This window comes from Onthophagus taurus, chromosome 6 (assembly GCF_036711975.1).
Source record: "Onthophagus taurus isolate NC chromosome 6, IU_Otau_3.0, whole genome shotgun sequence".
Lineage (NCBI taxonomy): Eukaryota > Metazoa > Arthropoda > Insecta > Coleoptera > Scarabaeidae > Onthophagus > Onthophagus taurus.
The window spans coordinates 14,240,854-14,262,704 of record NC_091971.1 but is presented as its reverse complement, the minus strand read 5'-3'; the positions used below and the strand labels follow the sequence as shown (position 1 = coordinate 14,262,704).

At 32.7% G+C, this 21,851-nt stretch overlaps 1 protein-coding gene across 2 annotated transcripts in view; it reads left to right on the top strand.

The window, feature by feature from the left end:
* LOC111417475 (RNA-binding Fox protein 1) overlaps positions 1 to 21,580 on the top strand; it is a 65,304-nt gene extending 43,724 nt beyond the window's left edge. For both annotated transcript variants that reach the window (XM_023049762.2, XM_023049761.2), the window contains exons 4-8: positions 1,533 to 1,625; positions 3,553 to 3,607; positions 13,348 to 13,595; positions 18,699 to 18,905; positions 18,963 to 21,580. In XM_023049762.2, the coding sequence (XP_022905530.1) occupies positions 1,533 to 1,625; positions 3,553 to 3,607; positions 13,348 to 13,595; positions 18,699 to 18,905; positions 18,963 to 19,007 (648 nt within the window). In that variant the 3' untranslated portion in view covers positions 19,008 to 21,580. The remainder of the gene's footprint in view (positions 1 to 1,532; positions 1,626 to 3,552; positions 3,608 to 13,347; positions 13,596 to 18,698; positions 18,906 to 18,962) is intronic.
* Positions 21,581 to 21,851: the final 271 nt, after the last annotated feature.

Genomic DNA, 21,851 nt, shown 5'->3' with positions numbered 1-21,851 from the left:
AGTTATAAGGATACTTATTGAAGCATTTTATAGTTAAAAAAAACATATAAAAATATAAGAGTATTTGTTATTTTAACACCTTCCGCAACTTATTTTTCTTATTATTTTTAACAAAATTTCTTTTTTCCCCAATTTTTTTTGTATCTATTTCCAAATCTTATCCGTGCTCGTGTCAGGCTGGCATACATTTAAATATATATTATTATTATTGGCTCGCTGTAGAAGAAAACGAACGTTTCGCGACTTGAACTTGCGTTGGTGTGTGTGATATGTCCCTTAAAAAAAGTAATACTTACAGGGCAGCCGCTGGAAAGTGCGTTGTTAATAAGTTTGTTTTTTTGGCTGCACAGGGCTGCGCCGTTTCCTCCCCTCCCCCGGTATACTTATTTGTTTATATATATTTTTTTTAATTTTTTATTTTCATTTTGAGAATCTTTTCATAGCTCTCTCGTTATAATTCCCATTCTCGTTTTTTGCGTGTAAGATTGAATTGAAATGAGACTGATTGGGTGGTAGTGTACATAGTTAGGAGATGGATTTATACGTTGGATGGATGGATGCTTTGTTTTTTATATTAATTACCCAAACAAAATTAATGGGTGTTTAGATCATTTAAGTATCAAAAAAAACTCTAATATCTATCTAGTACAGTGTGTTAATTAATTATAATTATCGTACCCGACGTCATCATTGCAAGTATGCAACCAATATCACAGGATTTTTATTGCAATACGCGATTTGCGTATGATGCGCATTGCATTGTGATATTGGTTGCATACTTGCAATGATTAATTAACACATACTTAATTTATTTATCAAAATTGATGATTTTTTTTTGATATTTAATGTATCCGACTAAAAAAAATTGTAAATGGAATGTTTTCAGCGGTCAGATCCACACAACCCCTTTTACCATACAAACAAAAAAATGAGAAGTACCTCCAGTAACATTATTTATTAGGCTTTAACCGACCTCGTAGTGGTTTTTGAGTTAATTTGTTGATTTCTCTAACGGAGCAAGGCTTGTAGACGCATGTCGTCTAACGTTTTTTCCATATATCAACCCTGCCCCCCATACGACCCCTTTTCAGAACCGCACATTGTTTACTACATATCATTATTTTTTTATTTTTAATTTTTTTACGATACTGACAATGCGTCATCGCCGCCATTTATTGACCGCCCGCCGTTCAGTTGGCATCATTTACTCTCTACTGATATGACCGATTTTTTGAATTGGTTACACTTTTTTGAGTTGCGAAAGTTTCCCTTTTAAATCTTCATCTGATTCCAACCTAACTCATTAAAACTTCATGCACATTTTGGGCTTTGTAGTTGATTAAAAATAAGTTGTCAAAAAATAATATTTTGAGAAGTGGTGGTTTTGGAATTGGATTTGTAGCGATTTTAACAGGGATTCGTTCGCCCTCTACTATTTATTATTATTATTATTGTGTCATTTATTATTATTATTATTACTGCACGAGTTTTCGCTGTTTTTATAATGCATGTCTGTCTGTCTTTGCATGCAGGGGTTCGGTTTTGTAACGTTCGCAAATAGTTCTGATGCGGAGCGAGCACGAGACCGTCTTCACGGCACCGTGGTTGAGGGAAGAAAGATAGAGGTGTGCATGACTTTATATTAGCTACGTGTAGCACTGGCCTGTCCCTCCTCCCCGGTAAAACAAGGTCAAAACCTCGTGTGGCTTGGCTTTAGTGACTAACCGGTAGCACACCCTCCCGCTTCACACGTGTTGTTTTGACGTTCTTTTGCCGCACACACTACAATTATACATACTATATATATATATTTATTATGATAATGATAATTTTACTATATATATTTAAAAACTTATTTACCACTTACATCTCTCATTCATCAAAAAGAAAAACAAACATGCAAATAGAACCCTGTTAAAAATCAAAATGTATAGTCAACACATAAAGTAGTGCAAGCTAATATAGATAACCCAAATTACATAATTCTATTCAATAAAGTTTAATGCATGATTTTATAAGTTGATGTTACATTTTATGCGATTAATATGTACAACTTAACCAAATTTAACGCGGTTCTATTTCATGCTTAAAAAGAGAAAACCAAAAACATAGTTGAACCTTACTTAGGCGATAAATGTAAGACACACAAAACACAAATATTCGATAAAAAGAAATCGATTAAATAAAATTGTCCCCCCCGGTTTAAATAAAATTAGGTTAAAACAGTTTAAAAGAAATGTTATTTGATTATAAAAAAAATAAATAATTATATTGAGTTCTGACCGTGTTCCTCCAATTGTTGCGATTCTCTAGAGAGCCGCGGGCCGAATTAAAATGAATGCATACACGTGATTGAATGCAATTGAAAAACGAACTCGCTCGCTCTCGTGGATAACCGAATAGTCAGTCAGACAAGTCAGTTCTTCCTCCTCCTCGCTCGAAATGTTGTTGTCAATCGCACTCACGGGCACGCCGAGGAGGTAAGTGGATGAGGCCAGCGGGCGAGGTGCCGGCGCCCCCCTAAAATAGAAAAAATATATTTAATAAGGGGGACGCCGACCACTCGCCGTGCCGAAATATATTGAATTTAATTTTTAAAGAAAACAAAAAATATACAAGTTACTCTTTATGCGTAATTTTTAACGATTAACTCTTTTAAAACTAATGTCCTCACACGATCTTCCCCCGACTCTATCACTTACAACACATTAATACACAAATATCATTTTTTTTTTAAAGATCCACTTTTACATAACACTCAAAACTACAATACCTAAATTTACACGTTCAACCTTAATATTTACCTAAAATCCTTTACTCGAAAGTATATTTCCTATATTTTAGATTTTAAGTTTAGTTTTTAAGGAGATATTTTGATTATGTAAATTTATAAGAGCATTATTTATTTGATTTAATTTATTTCAACTTGGAGGGTGTGAATATGTAGCAACATTAACAATCAAGATTTCTTGTAAACAAAAATCTCTTACAAATTTACTATTCAATTATATTTTAAAAATAAGATTTAAAAGTACATTTTTTCATACAAATTTTTTTACTTATTATATATTTTAAAATCAAAAAAAAATGACAAAAATGTACTTTCTTTATATATTACGTAATATTCTAAGTCAATTATTGTAATTTTTTGATTTGTAACTTAATTTAAAGAAGAACATAAATTGTGAAGTAGCACTTAAGAAATTTGAATTGTATAAATTTTTAATTTATTAATTAGCTTGTGCAATAGATTTTACGCAACGAATTGGTAATTCTAATCAACAATGTTTTCTAATGCATATATACAAGATTGTTTGATTTAAATGTTAAATTAGAATGTTTTAAATACTAAAAAATGTTGGTTAAGAATTAACCTTTCGTTTTAATTATTATTTTATTAGGTTTAGTATCTTCTAACGAAAGTATTTGTATTACAAAGTTCATTTTTTTAAATCAATTTGTTAATAAATCAAAGATTAAAATACGAATGCTCGCGTTAGATTGAAAAAGAACACCAACTAACATTCCCCTTTTTTTCTTCGCCCATTTTAGGTAAACAACGCCACAGCGCGAGTACAGACGAAGAAACCTCCAGCTTTACCAACAGGTAATCATTATTTTCTACCTATTCAATGCACTAGTAAGTAATTGCACGGAGGGAAGCAAAAAGTAATTGCTAAATAATAACTGGTTGTATTGTTTTTGGAGAAGGGTATTATATGTAGATTTGTTAGAGCAATTTTCTTCGCTTTTATATAATTACATTATTTGTTTCATTAACATACAATTGAAACTTGAAATATTCTAAGAGAAAAATGTTGTTCGAAGTAATTCATTTGTAGGTGTTATCAAATTAATGAATGAGATTGTATTTGATTAATGATTATTGTCTTTCAAATGAAAAGTATGAGTTGCTTTAAAAGTAGAATGCCAAATTATGATTGCAGATGAGTTTAAAACGAATTGTTGCATTAAATTTTAAAATTGAATAATATAAAGATAGGACAAGAAATAATGCATTATTAATATGGGTGATTGAAATGATCTTTATGTCAATTTTGTCAAAAAACTCGGTTTTATTAGATGCAAAGCTTTTTGCTGCATTTGTATTTTTAGGCTTTTTTGATTCCTCTTTCAAAATACAATTTTTTGCGACACGTTTATTTTTTTCCATGATTTTGAATCTCAAATATTTTGCGTATTCATAATGTCATAAGTTGCTACAAGTATAATTATTAATATGGGAGATTAAAATGATCTTTATGTCAATTTTGTCAAAAAACTCAGCCATTGCGGTTTTATAAGGTGCAAAGTTTCTTGCTGCACTTGTATTTTTAGGCTTTTTTGATTCCTGTTTCAAAATCCAATCTTTTCCGACACGTTTATTTTTTTCCATGATTTTGAATCTCAAATATTTTGCGTATTCATAATGTCATAAGTTGCTACAAGTATAATTATTAATATGGGAGATTGAAATGATCTTTATGTCAATTTTGTCAAAAAACTCGGCCATTGCGGTTTTATTAGATGCAAAGCTTCTTGCTGCACTTGTATTTTTAGGCTTTTTTGATTCCTGTTTCAAAATCCAATCTTTTCCGACACGTTTATTTTTTTCCATGATTTTGAATCTCAAATATTTTGCGTATTCATAATGTCATAAGTTGCTACAAGTATAATTATTAATATGGGAGATTAAAATGATCTTTATGTCAATTCTGTCAAAAAACTCAGCCATTGCGGTTTTATTAGGTGCAAAGTTTCTTGCTGGACTTGTATTTTTAGGCTTTTTTGATTCCTGTTTCAAAATCAATCTTTTCCGACATGTTTATTTTTTTCCATGATTTTGAATCTCAAATATTTTGCGTATTTATAATGTCATAAATTGTTACAAGTATAATTCATAATGTATCTTGCTGCAAATCAGCAAATATTCTGCAGCATACTTCAACCCATATAAATTAAAAGATGAGCTTTTCTAAACTTTTCAATAAGTTGTTGCAGAGTTCCAGGTTTGATACTATACTTATCAGCGACTTTTCATAGAGATAATACCCTCGAAGTATCTTCAAATCTTCTTTTCGACTATATTTTCTGTATTCTGCAGCATCTTGAATACTTCCAGTTTATTTATTGCACTTGTTTATAAGATCCACTCTTCCACTCCGTACAGAATCATCATTCGTAATATTTCACGAACCTCAATCTCAAGTTAAGATCGAAGCCTGAATTTTTAAAATGCATGTCCCAGGGCCAATTTTCAAACAGTCATGTCTCCAGGTATTTTTATTATCATAAATTTGGTCTTCTTTATGTATATGTTACCGGCAATCTCCGTTACGCCGGCATGCCTAAGATTGACTAGGCAATTCACACAATGTATGCAAGTAGGCAAACTTAGGTGTACCAAATGAGGTTCAGGCAAAGTCTGAAAAGTGTAAATTAACTTCGGATTTTGCCTAAGTGGGTTAGGCAAATTAAGGGTGCGCACATTCAAAACACTGTTTACTGCTATCAGCGTTATCAACAAGCTGTCTATCAATACAACTCTATTTTTGTTAATAAAAAAAAAAGGAACAACATACATATAAAAAATAAAATACTTAAGATTATATGGGAAACTGTGTAAACCATTACTTGTTTGAATCGTGACATTTCGAGTTGAAAAACACTTTAGCCCTCTTACATTTGCATAAATTTGTTTGACATTTTTTACACTTCAAAAACAGTTGACTCCAGAAGGCAGAGTTTTGGCTAATAATCTGACGCAGAGAGAATTCAAACTCTGGGACATCTTGAATTTTCAAAAGTGCGTCTTTACACGCTTGAATTTGATTTCTCGAATACAGCGGGGCAATAATTCCTTTCTTGGTTCCAATTTTATAGAGTCCATCATTTGTTGTCTCCAAAACTACGCCAATTAAGTTTCGCGCATCTCCTTTGCTCCTATCAAGGCTTGGAACAGGCACAGTAATTGATGTTCCAACCTCAATCGGAGAAATCTTTTTACTGGATGTAAATTTCATTTTCTCTGCTTGCTCTTTCAATCCTTCAACAGCTTTCTCTTGATTTGAAGTCATCGTTTTTCTTGTTGCACAGCGAAGACATAAAACTGATGCTCTGTAACCCTCCTTGGTATTACTTGTACTCTGGGCACAGATGACATAAACATTTTGCGCACAGCTATAACACTTGTGGACTCCTGAAGTTTCTTTTTCGCATATGCAACAAACAGGTTCCAATTTTGCCATATCAACATCAAGGGCAGGAGTTGTTCTTTTAGTATTTTCTGCATCAGGAAACGGAGTTGATCCTCCAAAACTTTCTGCATTAGGACCACAAGTGGAATTCCAATATGAGCATTTCTTCTCAGAGGTGTAAATAGAAAATTATTGTTTATTTATAGCCTAGCGCTTTTATCATTCTATCTCTTCCACCGTGCCCACATTCACGATGAGCGTTGTGAATTACGTCAAAAAGATCGTCATTTGTAACAAAATATTTTACGTCAGTAATTTGTCTTTAACTTTTTTATCACCTAAACGTAGCACATCGTATGTTTAAGGCGACGATATTGTAATGTAGATTTCTCACTTGCTTTCTTTGCAGCTTCTACTTCTTTAATAATTTCCTGGTAGCGTTGCTTGCTTTCAATTATAAATGTATTTGTTCATGTTTATCAATTTTTCCATAAATTTAGATCTCAATTCTGTTTTGACGTTTTGGTTTTTAAAAGGCACACAATCGGTTGCATTTATTACACTTCTCATTTTGAAACTTTTAGCTCGAAGTACACTCAACCGCAGTAAGGGAATGACTGATCGTCGACAATTTGAAATTTGCAGAGTGCGTCGTGCTCATCACTAACAAGGAAAGCACGTGAAACTAAAATTTGCATGACCCACTTTAGGCAAAGTCCGAAGTTAATTTACACTTTTCATACTTTGTCTGAGCCTCATTTGGCACATCTAAGTTTGCCTAGTGGCATATTAGGCAAACCCCGACATTAAAAGTTATTTCGGACTTGGTCAAAAATGCTTCAGGAAATTGCCGGTAACATATACATCCATGCCCATTGATCTGCTACTTTCTTCCACTACATCGACTAACCGTTGTAACCCTTCCAAGTTGTCAGCAATCAAGATTGTGTCATACAAATCTCAGCATTATCAAGTGCTTCTCGAAATGCTACCCATGAGTAGAAATTTAACAAGATTCTGATCAGAATACTGATGCCCAAAAAGAATTTCGATGCATCTGATGTCCTTCCGGTCTATGTTCAGGTTTTTGATAACCTAAATTGTGCCTATTTAGGTATTATTGAAGTAATGAAGATTTTTAGAATATCATAAGATTAATGAGTCGATTTACTTTACAAGTTCTGGCCTTTAGGTTATGTAGTCGGATATGATAGATTTAAGCCATTGCTGAGGGTAGCATCTAGTATCAGAAATTGTGTTAAATATTTGACATAAAGTGAAATTGAAATAATGATGGCCCAACCCAACCCATTTTTAACACTTCTATCTCCTTATTAATTAATGCGATTTGCATCATGCGATTATCAATATGAATGAAACAACTTAAAGAGAAAAAAAGAAATTGTAATATTAACAGCAATAACAACAAAAAAATGGTATCAAAATAGAATAAAGATAAGATTTATAAATCTTTAATGCGTCCTTCTTCAAGATCCCGACGTTTCTGTACTCGCGAGTGTTTTTGCTCGTATAAGAATGTCCAAATCAATAGAATTACTTCAAGTCCACCGGTTCAGTATACACATTTTCTTTGGTGTTCCTTCAAAGGAATAATTCTAACAGTGACCGATCTAGTAATCGGTTATTCCAAAGACGAAATTCCTCTGATGTCAAATATAGCGTAAATTTATTGGTGTATTTGAGAACTAAAATATGGTGGTGTTTCATTAAGTCGATTCAACAACTTATCCCATACAACATTAATTGTTAAATGTTGTGGTGTATGTGGTACCTCAAACAACATTTACTCAAAATATATTAATCCTAATTTTGTTTTGGAAGCTTATATCTTTTGTTAAACGTAAAATCGAAGTATCACAAGAATTATTGTATTTTTAGATGAAATTTGGAGTTATCTGATCAATTCAAACGTTTCAAAATTCAAAAATCTTCACCTTTAATAGTTTGCATCAATCCATTAGGATTTGTGGATGACGAGGTTGGATTTTTTGAACTTTTTGGATGAAAAACACAAAACATTATAGTAAAGTCAAGTTTTTGGTTGTGATTATAACGTAACTTTAACTCTGATTCCATCAATTTGTAATTTTTATTGCATCAGATATACCAGAAAGGTTTATAGAAAAAAAATCTAAAGTTGATTATTTTCCCGCCAATATGTCTTCGTTGCAAATCTTCATATTAAAATGGCGGTTAAGTTAAGGTAACTATTGGTAACGAAGCGACGCGTAGACGGCTTATTGAGGTCATCAACGCGTTTCATTCACATATTAATTTGATCCCTGAAGAAATTTTATTTCTAGCAAAATAATGGTTTAAGGAGTGAATCATTCGATGTATTAAGACACCTCCAAAGGTATCTTTGAATCATAGTGGATCTACACTGTGTTAATTAATTACCGTACCTGATGTCTTCATTGCAAGTATGCAACCAGTATCACAGTATGCATATTGCAATACGCGATTTGCGATATTGGTTGCATACTTGCAATGATGACGTCGGATACAATAATTAATTAACACACTGTACATACCTTATATTTTTCAAAGATACCTTTGGAGATAGACTCCTCCAAATCTCACTCTCAACTAAAAAGAACAACCTATGGATGTTTATAGAGAGGGATAATCGAGCAGCATATCTAGTAAAAGTTACCAAGCCGCATTTTTTTTTCATCTCAATATAGATAATAACTGACACAAAGAAAAGCTGGGCATCATCGATATGTACAAATGACATTTATAGTGTTGTAATAAATACAGACAAACTTCGTATACAGAAGTGAAATAAAGCAATTATTCGAGAATACAGCTTTGTGTAACACTTAACATCGGGCCACCCTAAAAGCAAATCAGATCTACACATATGAATACGCACTGGTGAAAGAATGTACCGATAACCTGAAAAAACTCTCCAGGGGTAATGAAGTTGCCCTATGGTGGGTCCAGGTCAGAAAGACATTGTGGGCAATGAAAAGGCAGATAATCTGGTCAAAGGAGATTAATACATATGAGGACTCAAAGCTAACTTTGCGCTGGAAAAAATTTCCAGAACACAGACAAGCGAAGAGTGTGATGACTCCGTCAAAAAAAGAACCAAAGCGTTTTATGCCTCAGCAAAGGGGACCTAAGGTTGCTCTCAGGTTTCCTGACAGGCCAGAGACATTAAGAAAAATTTTATTGAATAAATGAAGGAAGACTTGTGTAAGGGAGAAATTCAGATATTGCTAGTTACATCAAGCAAAGCAGGTAATGTTACCATCCAATCTTTCTAAGATTTTTGGAAAGTTTAAACCAAATTTTAAGAGGTGGAACATCGTTTAGTTGTAAAACATTTTTCCGATTAGACTTTCTAAAATAATGTTTTAATCTGAGAAAACATCAAACTCCATACAAAAATTCATAATATGGCAGAGATAATATGACAGGACAGTGTCTTAACGTCTTAACATAACGTGTTCTTCTTCGAACAGAATTCAATTAGATCAAATGAAGTACTAATATCTTTCAATAATAGTTGGTGCATGTCTTCATCTGCAACGAGAATTAACCTATCATCTCTGACAAGATGTAATTTACTAAAATATTTTGCATTTCTATAACTGATGGTTTCAAAAATTTTTTTCCCATATTGAGTTCTAAGAAGATAGATTATATCTTGTACGTCTGACAAGGGATAACGATATGGGACTGTAATTAGATTTAATTGTGTGTAGTTACCACAATGACGCCAATCATTGAAGTTTTTTTCTTGGGGCTGTGTGGAGTGAAGTAACTGTGGAGGATGAGTGGTTTACAAATACCGATGTGAGCAGGTAATAACTACGTTCAATCGAATGATTGACTTCATGGGAATAATCGAGAGAGTATTTAAAGAAGATGTGTTTGATTTCAGTAAGGAATCGGAATTGATAGGATTTGTGATTCAATTAATTAAACTTTGATGTATTAAATTTCTTTTGAAGTGTTAAAACCAATGTCGATGGGTTTAATTAAACGGTGAACATTTTTTTAACCATAATAAATAATAACGAATTATAGTACAATAAATTAGTAGAAACAACTATAACAATTGTAGGGCTTCTAACAAAGCAACCATTTGAAGTTGATGGAGAAAGATTATGATGGAGAAGATGGATTACTTAATTGATTATGGATTGAATTAATCTGCTTTTTATTGGTTGTTGCGTGTAGTTAAAATTTTAAAAAGGCAGGTTTAATTTACGATTCGTTATAAACCAAATTAACTGGCGTAGTAATTTCCCACAAATCCAGCATTGTTGCAAAGCTATTACGTAATTGAATACCAAAAAATTGAAACTGAAAATATCAAAAAAAAGCTGTTTATGGACATAAAAACACAATGCTTTATGGAACGGTTTTGTTAACTTAATCATGTGCTAACGTCGAAGCTGCTCAAACGTTCAACACAATTATGAAAACAAATATTTTCAAATTGTCAGCATAGAGAAGATATTAAGTGAGAGGATTAGTTAATCTCTCTGCAATACACAAACAGCTATCTTTTATGCATATACTTCTATGTATACATACTATATACACTCCATATATATTTGAAATTAACAGGGGTAGAGTTTTCCGAAAGATTATCATTATACGTTATATCTCAAACCAACATCGATTTATTAGAATATTTTGTATGACACCCATGAAAATATGATCCATCGCATGGTTAAATCGCCGTATTAATCCCACCTTAATGCGTATCTAGCCTTACTGTATTGTATGAAACTATCGTCAGGATAATACTGATTAACTAACTGCATCAGCTATTTCGTAAGCTTCTATAGTAAATATTGTTTGGGGAACATATATGCAACATATGCACATGCATTTTGAACCATTACATAAAGTAATAGCTTCAACGTTAACTAATTAACTACTTTGAGCAAAAGCACCAATTGTGTACAATTGTTTACAGCCCCAATCAATAACATCCCTCCACCTGGATGCTCTACAAAATAGATGGATAGATGATAGCGTTTGTACACGATAAATGACTAAAGTAAGACCTCAGAAGAAAAATTACTTACTACAACTACTAAAAAAAATTTATCGGCGCCTAATCTTGTTAATCATGTAAGATCATGAATTTTAAATCACACTGCAAATATAATACTGCATAAAATAAGATAAAATAAAAACTATGCCGTGAATTATTGTTATCAACATCTTTGAGAGAAGCAACTTATACAAATGATTAACCATATCCTTACTGTCATATCCATACGCTTCAAGTGGTAACTAATCAATATATACCGATACAATCTCAAAAAAATAGTTTTTTTTGAAATTATATCTCAAATATCCAAAGTAAAATCACATAATATATAATAGGTATGCCTATGCCTAGAGTAAATTCTGAGGTGCTTGATTCTAAGGATTAGGTACAGCCAAATCATAATACAGGGTGTTGCATTAATAATGGGAAATATTTTAACTGGAGATACTACGTGTCAAAGAATGACCATTGACCAAAAATAGCCTTATTCAAAATCGCACAGTTTTTGAGATGATCTTCAAAGTTCTAATCTACTTGTACGATGAAAATAAAATTTGGCATGGCGATATAGTATTATTACATGCTTCTTATGGTGGAATTTTCCGAAGTTCGGAAGGATTTGTGACTAAAAATAGTTTAAACAGATATCCGGGTTGGCCAACACTCAAATTCTACGTCACTGGCGGAATTAATAATGAACAAAATTTAAATATTACATTTATTTCCAATATCATGATCAGTAAATGTCACTTTAATCATTTCTGGATATCATTTAGATAAATGATAATGCGTTCATGATATTAAGTGGGTACGACATATTAAAAATAAGTTCAGGCTTTGGTCTGAATACACATTTTGGTTTTCATTGGTTGTTTCTCATAGTTGACAAATTTAACAAGTTGATTAAGTGAAAATGCTACGTCATAACAATTTTTCTAATCTTGAAATGCGAGATATGCTTTGTGTTTATGCACTAGAAAATTATTCCTGCCTTGCTGCTGCTCGAAGATGTCAAGACATGTATTCAAACAGAGTTCTACCTAATCGTAAAACTTTCAGTAACATTTTTTGTCGATTATGAGAGACTGGACAATTTAAGCCCAAAAATGATGTGGGACGACCTAAAAATTTGACTGTTGATCAGGAGGACGAATTGCTGATAATCCTGAACTAAGTACTCGGCGTTTATCAGCAATGACTCGAGTAAGCTACCCAACAGTTTTTCAACTACTGAAACAAGAAAATTCTTCAATGGTCATTCTTTGACACGTGAAACACCTGTATAATACATTTATCAGAATATTTATTCGAACAATTAACTTCTATCAAAAACTTTCATGTTAAAATTTCCCATAATTAATATCATTTCATTGACATAAGGCATATGAGGTCTTAAGAGAAAAATGTTCTTCATGTATGAAACTATTTAAAAAACAAATTTCTACAAATCTCTTGCACTTTAATTAGGACTTTTTTTACACTACCTAACACAGTATGTAGTTATGTATACTAGAAACATTCATCGAAAGCAACCAGCTTTTCAAATAAAGTCTGTACCGACAGTTTTGATAATAAATATCACTGCCTTCATAAAATCTAAGTTACCCAACCTATACACTTTCAGTTCAAATATATCATTGCAACCTTATCAATCATCTTCATTAACACCTCTTTCCTCCGCCAAGGCAAAAACCATAATATTCATCTCACGTTTTACAGTCAGCGAAGTCATCTCCTGCATAACTAACTACATAACGTGTGAACTAAGAGGCTCATAAATTAATGCAGGCAATTATAGCATTAACTCTTATGATAAGTCTCACATCAATAAAGATAATGCTAAAAGTGTTGAATAATCTACTATTTATTCCACTTTTTTGACATTCTTTAACATACTTAAAAGAATTAATATCATTTACTTTGAAAGGCGATAATCAATTTCGAAAATTTATTGATAGGTATACTAAAACATGATGTTACAATATTTCTCCATTAAACATGAAATACCCTCTTAATTTCTTATTTTAAATACAATTAGCTCTAATTTCACAATACTTTTTCCTTAACCATTTTATTTTTGAATTAAATTTTATTTTCTTTGTACAGTTCCTGTTTGCGTTCAATGGACGGATGCGGCACTAAGGGGTGTGGCAGCAATTCAACGTGGTAGAGCGAGAGCAGCATACCCTGCCGCTGCGGCGGCTGCAGCCGCGGCGTTCGCAAGGCACCCGACGCCCCTGGCCGGGGCTCTGCACGGGTACACTCCCGTGCTGAACACGCTACCTGTTGACGGAAGCGTCTATTACGACCCGTTCCTAGCGGCGCATGCGGCCGACCCGAACTACAGGCTACAGGTGAGGAGAGCGTTGAGCATCCGCCCAAAAGCGGCGGCAGCCCCCGCAGAAATCAATCCTTCGACCCTCTTGCTGCTGCAAACCTCTCATCTCTCTTTCCTCTCCCCCTCTCGTTGTATGGATTTTTAATTCCGTATCGCCTACGCCCTTCTAGCACCTTCCTACCTACCTTATAGGATTCGATACGACCTTTACTATTTAGTTTGACAGAGAACTACAGCGATGCTGAAACAGAGAGATAATTGGATTTTAGGTGGAGTTTGAGAGTTGTTGTTGTTGCCTAAGGAGTTAATTATTCGGATTTAATTGGGGATAAGGTTAATTAGAGTAAGGACGTTCGTTATGGCTATTGGTTTATGGAGGAGCAGTAATTGAAGTTGGGTTGTAAATCTTGTCGTAGTTGGATCCTGGTTTTGCCACCCTCTTTTTACTTTTTCATTTGGGGTTGGAATTAATTTGATGATTGGAGTGGGCGTGGGTATTTTTGACGAGCTTGAGAGGATGGATGATAAAAGATAGTAAAAGGAATAATAAAAAAACTGAATTTACTTTATTTTTAACCATCTTTATAGCATTTTTAGTTTATTAATTTTTTTGAATTAATCATTTTTTTTTTTCAATTAAGTGAATTTTTCTATAGAAATGATTTATTACGTAAGGTGTAATCTAGCTTCATATCGGGTCATATATGACAGCTTTGTCTGATGGGAATCTGATAAAGGAAAGGTAAAGCCTTCGATAGAATGAGTCACAAAATGTTGTATTCAATATTAAATCATACAGGGTTGAGTCTCCAGATAAATTATTTATCAGACAAGTAACAGTAGATGGTTGCCTTTTACATCCTGTATTGGTAAGAGTCGGATGCTCGCTGGGATCAATATTATCCATCCCCCCTATTGCATAACATCTACACAAGTCATTTTAAAAATATAATGAACGCAGATTTATTATACTTCCTCAGACTCTGAGGTGTACACTGCATGTGTCAGAATTAATGACGATTTGGCTGGTTCAATTTTTGATGGACAAGCTTCCACATCAAGCCATAAGACAGAAATAATGCTATTCGGTCCAAAATCACTTATACAGCAATTAGTATTTAGTAAATCTGCGAAAAATTTCGCTGTAACATTGGTTGAAAGTTTAAAATTTGATTTGGATAATAATAAAAGCCTACAGAAGAGACCTATAGCTCACTTATTTATTCTAATCGGGGTTACTAATTACTAAGCGATTATGGTGCGATAGCATAGTCTTATCGCATTTCATTTTTGCTAACTGTAATTTTGACCATATAGATTGATCAAGCCGGCCTAGTAGAAGTCCTGCGTAACACTAGTTTCTTGCGTACAAATTTAACAGCAAATAAATAGTAAATATTCGGCATAGAATTCAAAGATTTAATGTCATGAAAGAGACAAAATCAGCAAATGAAGAATTCCCAAACCACTAAAAGGAAGAATTTGACAAAATTTTCAAAGACAACGAATTGACAGCTGTTCAAATGTATAATGGGGCCTACTTTGGTGTTGTTTACCAACTTCAACTTTATCTGGACGAGAAGCAAAGTCAGCTAAGGATTTTAAGAAAAACAAAGATAGGTTGATAGTGACTATATGCTAATGCATCTGACAGCTTTTGTATAATATTAAAATGTAGCCTGGTAATTACGATGCCCAACAAAATGCCTGGATGATTGCCGCATTATTTAAACACTGGTTTTCACACCGCTTTGTCCCACAGGTCAAGGATAACTTTAAAAAAACATGAGCTGCCAGAAGATAGCAAAGCGCTCCTTCTTTTACATAACTGCAAAGCTCTTATAGCAATAACAGTTGGTTTCTGGCAACATGTTTGCAACATTTTTGCCTCTAAATGTAGCTTCATTGATCCATCGTATGGATCAAGGGGTAATTCAAAATTTTAAATGTTTTTATAGAAGCTCCTTTCTTCAAGACTTATTAAACGCTGATTGTGATGTGACTGACTTTCAACAGAAATAAATAAATAAATAAAGCTAGTGAACTCTTTCGAGTAAAAAAACACACTTTACAACGCTGTTGGAGGAAGCTATGGCATTCGTCGAAACTCGTGGAACTCCTCAAATCAGTGAAGAAGAAACCTTAAATAATAATCATAATAATAATCTTTATTATCTCAACGGAAATACATTGTTATTAGTTAAACCTAAAGTTATGATAGTGAAATACACGCAGAAAACTTAAAGTAATAGACACATATAAGCTGTCAGAAAGAGCAGTACATTACATTACATTACATTACATAGACTATTACATATCGGGTAAGCGGACCAAACCAACCTTGCACCGCGACCCTAAGGATCTATTGTACCTCTATAGATATCGTTATCAAATTTCAACGTGCAGTCCAATGCTCTTAACGAACATTAATACCTTCCTCGGTGAAAAGTCATTCAGATCCGTTGGGGAGACAAACTGCGACCCAAAAATCGAGAATCTGATATGGTTAACGGCAGGGCAGTGACATAAAACATGCTCAACCGTCTTTGCTTCCTACGCACATAGTCGGCATTCAACATCGTCGGCTAAACCCAAGAAGTTGAGGTGTGCTTTTAATCGGCAGTGCCCAGTAAAGACATCCATTAGAACTTTTGCTGCTACGGGCATGACCTAAGATATTCCCGAGTTTGATAGTGGCGATGTTAATAAACATCTTAACATGTCTCATTCCAGGAGAGTAGGCGAAGTCTCTCTTCAGCGCACAGTCCACAAGTCATCAAATTCTCTGTAAAAAAGGGGCCATATAATGTCTTAGGTATAATACTCCACCTATAATAATAACCAATATAATTGCATTTGTTGGTTTTACGATATTTTCAATTTTGGCCTCTAGGGGAAAAACACAAGACGATACAGCTTTGAGATTTTCGGCATTAGCAGTTTCTCGAAAAACGAGATCATGACATGTAAGCTACTTTTTTTTCTAACTCTTATAGTTTCCAAGTTAGCCTATTCGGACATCGAATTTGAACCACCCTTTACACTATCAAAGGCTTTTGTAAGATCCATGAACAATGCAGTTGTGGCCTGTTTTCCATTTAATCCCAAGATAATATTTTCCAACAGTTGAAACATCGCAAGTTCGGTGGATCTTCTCTTCTGAAAATCATTTTAATTCTCCTACAATATATTATATTTGTTTAAATAATTTATAATTTTATTGTGTACAAGCAAGGGCGTCGCCAGCCAGTGGGCCAGGGGGGGGGCACGACAAAAAAATTGAAAAATAACACCAAATTATTTAAAACATAATTTTCGTGGCTTCTTCGCGAATTGGTCCAGATTATTAATAAAACCCTCAAAGTTTTCAAAAATATGCTTCCTATACACATTCATCATGGGAAGACCATTGAGACGACATTCTGCTATAGTGCTTCTAAGTCAGGTTTTATTGTCCTCAAGCTGCTAAAAGATAGTTCAACAGTATATGTCGTGCAGGGTAAAGTGACCAAAATTATAAAACCTTTCTCGTTTCAGGGAAAAAAATGTCGGCATCTTTTATGACATCCACAACACTTAAGTCTTTTGAGTCAGGTTTATCCTGCCCTAGTTTTTTCCATAGTTCGATTTCGTTGTTGATATTTGATAAATTGTAAAGTTGGGAAAAGACTTCACCAGCTTCTACGAGCTGGGTGTAATTTAGATAAGGAAAATAGCGGGGTGTTTTCTTCAGAAACGTGACCTTCAAAAGAATTAATAATCGAGTCTAAGTATGGTATTATTAAAGACTTCCGCCAGAATTCTGAAGGGCTTGCTGCTGGGTGGTTGTTCTGATGTTGTTGTCTCTCAGCAATACGGGGCAAGGACTTCCTGTCTTCTTCTAGTCCAAGTTTTTCTGCAACGATAGTAGCGTCCCTAATAATTCCATTTGTGACGTTTTCTGGACCTTTACGGTGGTTTTCTATAAATTCCAAAAGGCGAATAATGTGCTGGGATGCCTTAACTGCATTTAAAGCTACGGATTGGAGCACGTTTACCACAGGTTCCATCATAGCCGAGTATTTGGCTATCAAAATAAAGCTGAGAATAAACGAAAGTCTAGAAGCTGCTGCATGGAGCTGATAAGTATTTTTTCTAGTCGCATTATTTATTCTTATTTTCTTTCCGTGACGAGGTTTCAAAGGCCTCCATTATAATAGGAAAATTCTCATTAAAAACACTAATATTTTTGTGTTTCTCGCTTCGCCTTGTTTCGCAAAGCTTGGAAATATTTGGTATCAATTTGCGTCTCAAAACTGATTCTTGAAAAAATGTAATAATATCTTTGATGGCACCTTCCTTTGATGAAAGCACAAAGCTTTTTTATATTTTCTGCGTAGGATTGCTTGCACACCACCATCTTTTCCGGACATCGTCGAACAACATTTTTCAACACATTTGTCCGGATCAAGATCTTCTTCTGCCGAAAACTCATCTAGTGCTTTTGCAATACATTTCGCATCCAAAGCATCAAGTTTGACGAATCCGAGGAATACTTCTTGAACTTCCTTGGTTTCCAGATCATAATATGCCATCCCATTCGATAGTTGTTCAGTACTCGAGATGTATATTTATTGTGTTTATATTTTTTTTTTTTTAATCTACCTCCAGGGGGGGGGGCCTCTGCCCCTCTCTGGCGACGCCCTTGTGTAGAAGCTTCTCATGAATTTTTACAAGATTCAATATGAGTGCTATTGGACGATAGTTATCATAAGCAGGACTTGTCTCCTTTTTTAATTTTTCATTAGCCACAAAAGTGTAATCTTGGTAATGTAACTGCTCTATGTCTTATCATTTTACAATCCTGAGAGATGTCGCTCGATAAACCGGTATTTCCAGCAATCCGGTAAAGTCGCGAACAGGTCTAATAGAGTGGGAGCGACGGTGTATAATGTTTCTTTTGTGGTATTTGATTATTAATTTTAATTATTGATTTTGAATTGGATTCTCGTATGATTCTCTAATGGTTATAAACTGCTTTGTTTTCTTTTTGTACATCTTTTATTATTATTTTCTACTGTAACCATATTATATTTAATAATAAATAATAATTTTTTTATTATTTATTTAATTTTAATAGGCAGCGGCTGCTGCAGCACCTTTATTAAAAACACCTTTATCGACCGCACAACAAGCAAGTTACGCAGCCGCGGCAACATACACAGCAGTGGCGGCTCGTTATGGGGCCGCACAACCAGTGGCGGGATACGCAACAGTCGCAGGATACAGTAGAGACTATGCAGACCCATATTTAGGTCATGGTATAGGTCCCATGGCAGGTTATGGGGTAAGAAAAAATCCGCAAACGAAGTTATTTCAATTAATGATTAATTTTTTGTATTAGGCCGCTGTCTACAGAAGTAGTTACAATAGGTTCGCACCTTATTAAACATAAAAAAAGCATAAAAAAACATATCTCGAAGCACCGGCCTATGCCGTACACAGTAAGAAGAGAAAAAAATACTCATTCGTCGATTTTTAAAAAGATATGGAGGTGAAGATAAACATGCACAATGCGTAGCACAAAGAAGTATAAAAGATTTTTTTTAAGAAGGAGATGAGTAAATTTAAACTAATTTAAAAAAAAAAATAGTACGGACCGGGTACGGTCAAGGAATCAAGCCAAAGAGCTGTAAACTCTCTCTTTATAATTATTTTTAATTGTAATTGTCTCTCACTAACGTTCGCCCATGTGATAGCCCCGCTAACTCAGCTCTCTCTTTCTAATTATTACATTTAAGATCTTAATTCGAGTCATTTTCGCTAAATAGTTAAAAAAAAACTTTCGGATCGAAGATTTTTTTATTCATTTTCGGTTATTTTTAGGTTTAAAAAGTAATCTATATTATATAATTATAAAATATACGTCTATATTATAGTTTTTTTTCGTCGTCGTCGTGTAGAGTGTTTAAGAGATTGAACAAATGAAATAAAAACAAGATAACAAGCGAACATTTAAAAGAATATGCACAATATTTAAAACAAAAAAAAACGCATAACGTTTTGTGACAATTTTACGATAAAGATATGAAGAAGAAAATGATACATATTATATATTATCTATATATAATATTAAAAATATATATTAGTTTTTAGTAAGTTATAATTAGTAAAAGGATTATTATTAATTATTACTTCTAGTGGAGACGCCGTGAACAACAAAAAATTAATAATAATATTAAAATAGTTTTGAATTATTTATACTGTAAGTTAAATAATTCACGACTACAAAAAAAATTGTTATATAATCAGAAACAAATTGTTCTTCTTCCAGACCGCAAATTATTATTATTTTTCGTTTTTGCAACAATTTTTTTTTAAGTAAACTAAGAATCTGTGTGCCAGTGTTAATTAGTACGACTGTCAAAACACAAATTTATTTCTTTCCTTTTTAAGTTAAGAAATGAACTCATACGTACGTTGTGTAGGTAAAAATGAAACGTTTTTATAGTTCATAAGAGTGCAATCGTCGTAGAATTAAAAAAAAACACATTTTTAAATGGATCATATATCTAATAACGATAATGACCCTATTTCTGTATGTATTTTTTTGTTTGTTTTTGATACTCATACAACATATCGAACAAATTTTGAGCTCTCTACTCGTTAAAAAAACAACAAAAAAAGTGTGTGTGTAATAATACGTTATGTGTTTAATCCCAATTACAAAAAAAAAAATATTCTCTAGCCTATAAATGTGATTTTTTCTTTTATATTACATGAATCTATGTTAATTTTTAAGAAATAGGCAAAAAAATATTTTTTTACAACAAAAACAGTATGTGGTTGATATTAAATTATTAATATACAGTGTGTTCATTCACATTTTTTAATTTCATACAGTTAAATATTTTTTAAAAAAATATCTAACAACACAGAGTTACAACAATACATCACATTATATTACAAATTTATTTAGGAATTGACTTCGTTTAAATAAATATGTGTATCGTTTAGAAATAGAATTTAGAAATTTTTTAAGTTTTTATTTTTTTGTATAGCTTTGTACATACAAAAAAAATATGTACGGTATCGACTAAAAGTTTTGTCTCATCTAAACATGACTAATAAAAATTATTACAGATGACTTCAAAAAAAAAATAATCAAAGACATACTGTTCATATAATTTAATTATTGTACATTGTTGAGCAAAAAAATTTTTTGAACTGACGTTATAAACGAAAGACTTGAAAAAAAATATTGTAAACGCTACCTCGACGCAAGTGAAATAAAAATTTCGATGTAGTTGATAGTTTCTCTCGATTTGAATACGATTATTTAGTTTTTCTTTTTATTTTTTTTTTTTTTTTGATGTATGCGTTTTTAAGACACCTGTATAAAATTAATTTATTTTTAACCAATACTGAAAGAGAATCTTGTAAAATTTTAATTCAGCAATGTTACAATTTTACTTGTCCTCTTTTAACTTAATTTTTCAATTCGTTTCTTTTTCTGATTGCTATTCGTTTGTCCCCGTTTTCTTAATTAAGGTTTTTTTTCGCCCACTACATGTTTGTATGGTCGTGTTAAAATTCAAATTGTTCCAATACATTGTTATTATTGTAAGTAGATTAAAAAAAAAGTGATGAGGATAAATTTTCGATAAAATACTGTAACCAGTTTCATTAATATAAACGTTTAATAATAACTTGTTTTTCTTTTTTTTTTCTTTTTACTAATTTAAATTGTTTGTGTACTTTGTAATATTTCATGAAAACATAAACTTGTAATAGTACTACTTAGTTCACATATTTGCATTTAACTGGTGTTATATTTAGATATTATTTTTATTATTCATTTTTCAAGTTCTTTTTTTCAGGTAACATCACTTCCAATGTAAAGACAAACAGAGCACAATATTTTCAACAGTATTAAGTGATAAGAGTTTTAACTTTAAAATTAAGGAATTTTGTGGTTTATACGATATTTAAAGTGTAAGTAAATAGACGTTTTTCAATCGATGTTTCAGTATTTTTAACCTTCTAGTAGTGATGTACACATTCTATAACACAATTGGTGACTGTGATATCATGCAGATCCCAACATTATCTTGAGCCAGATGTCATGAAATTGTTGAAGTTGACTGATAAAGCAAATATATATTTTGCTGATAATTTTCAAAATTCGCTATAAAATTAGTTTCTTGAAGGATCCTTTTGGAAATATCACCAATTATTAATTAAAGTATTCTATTTTGAAAAAAACCGTTTTGGAAAATCACTTTTAGTTCTT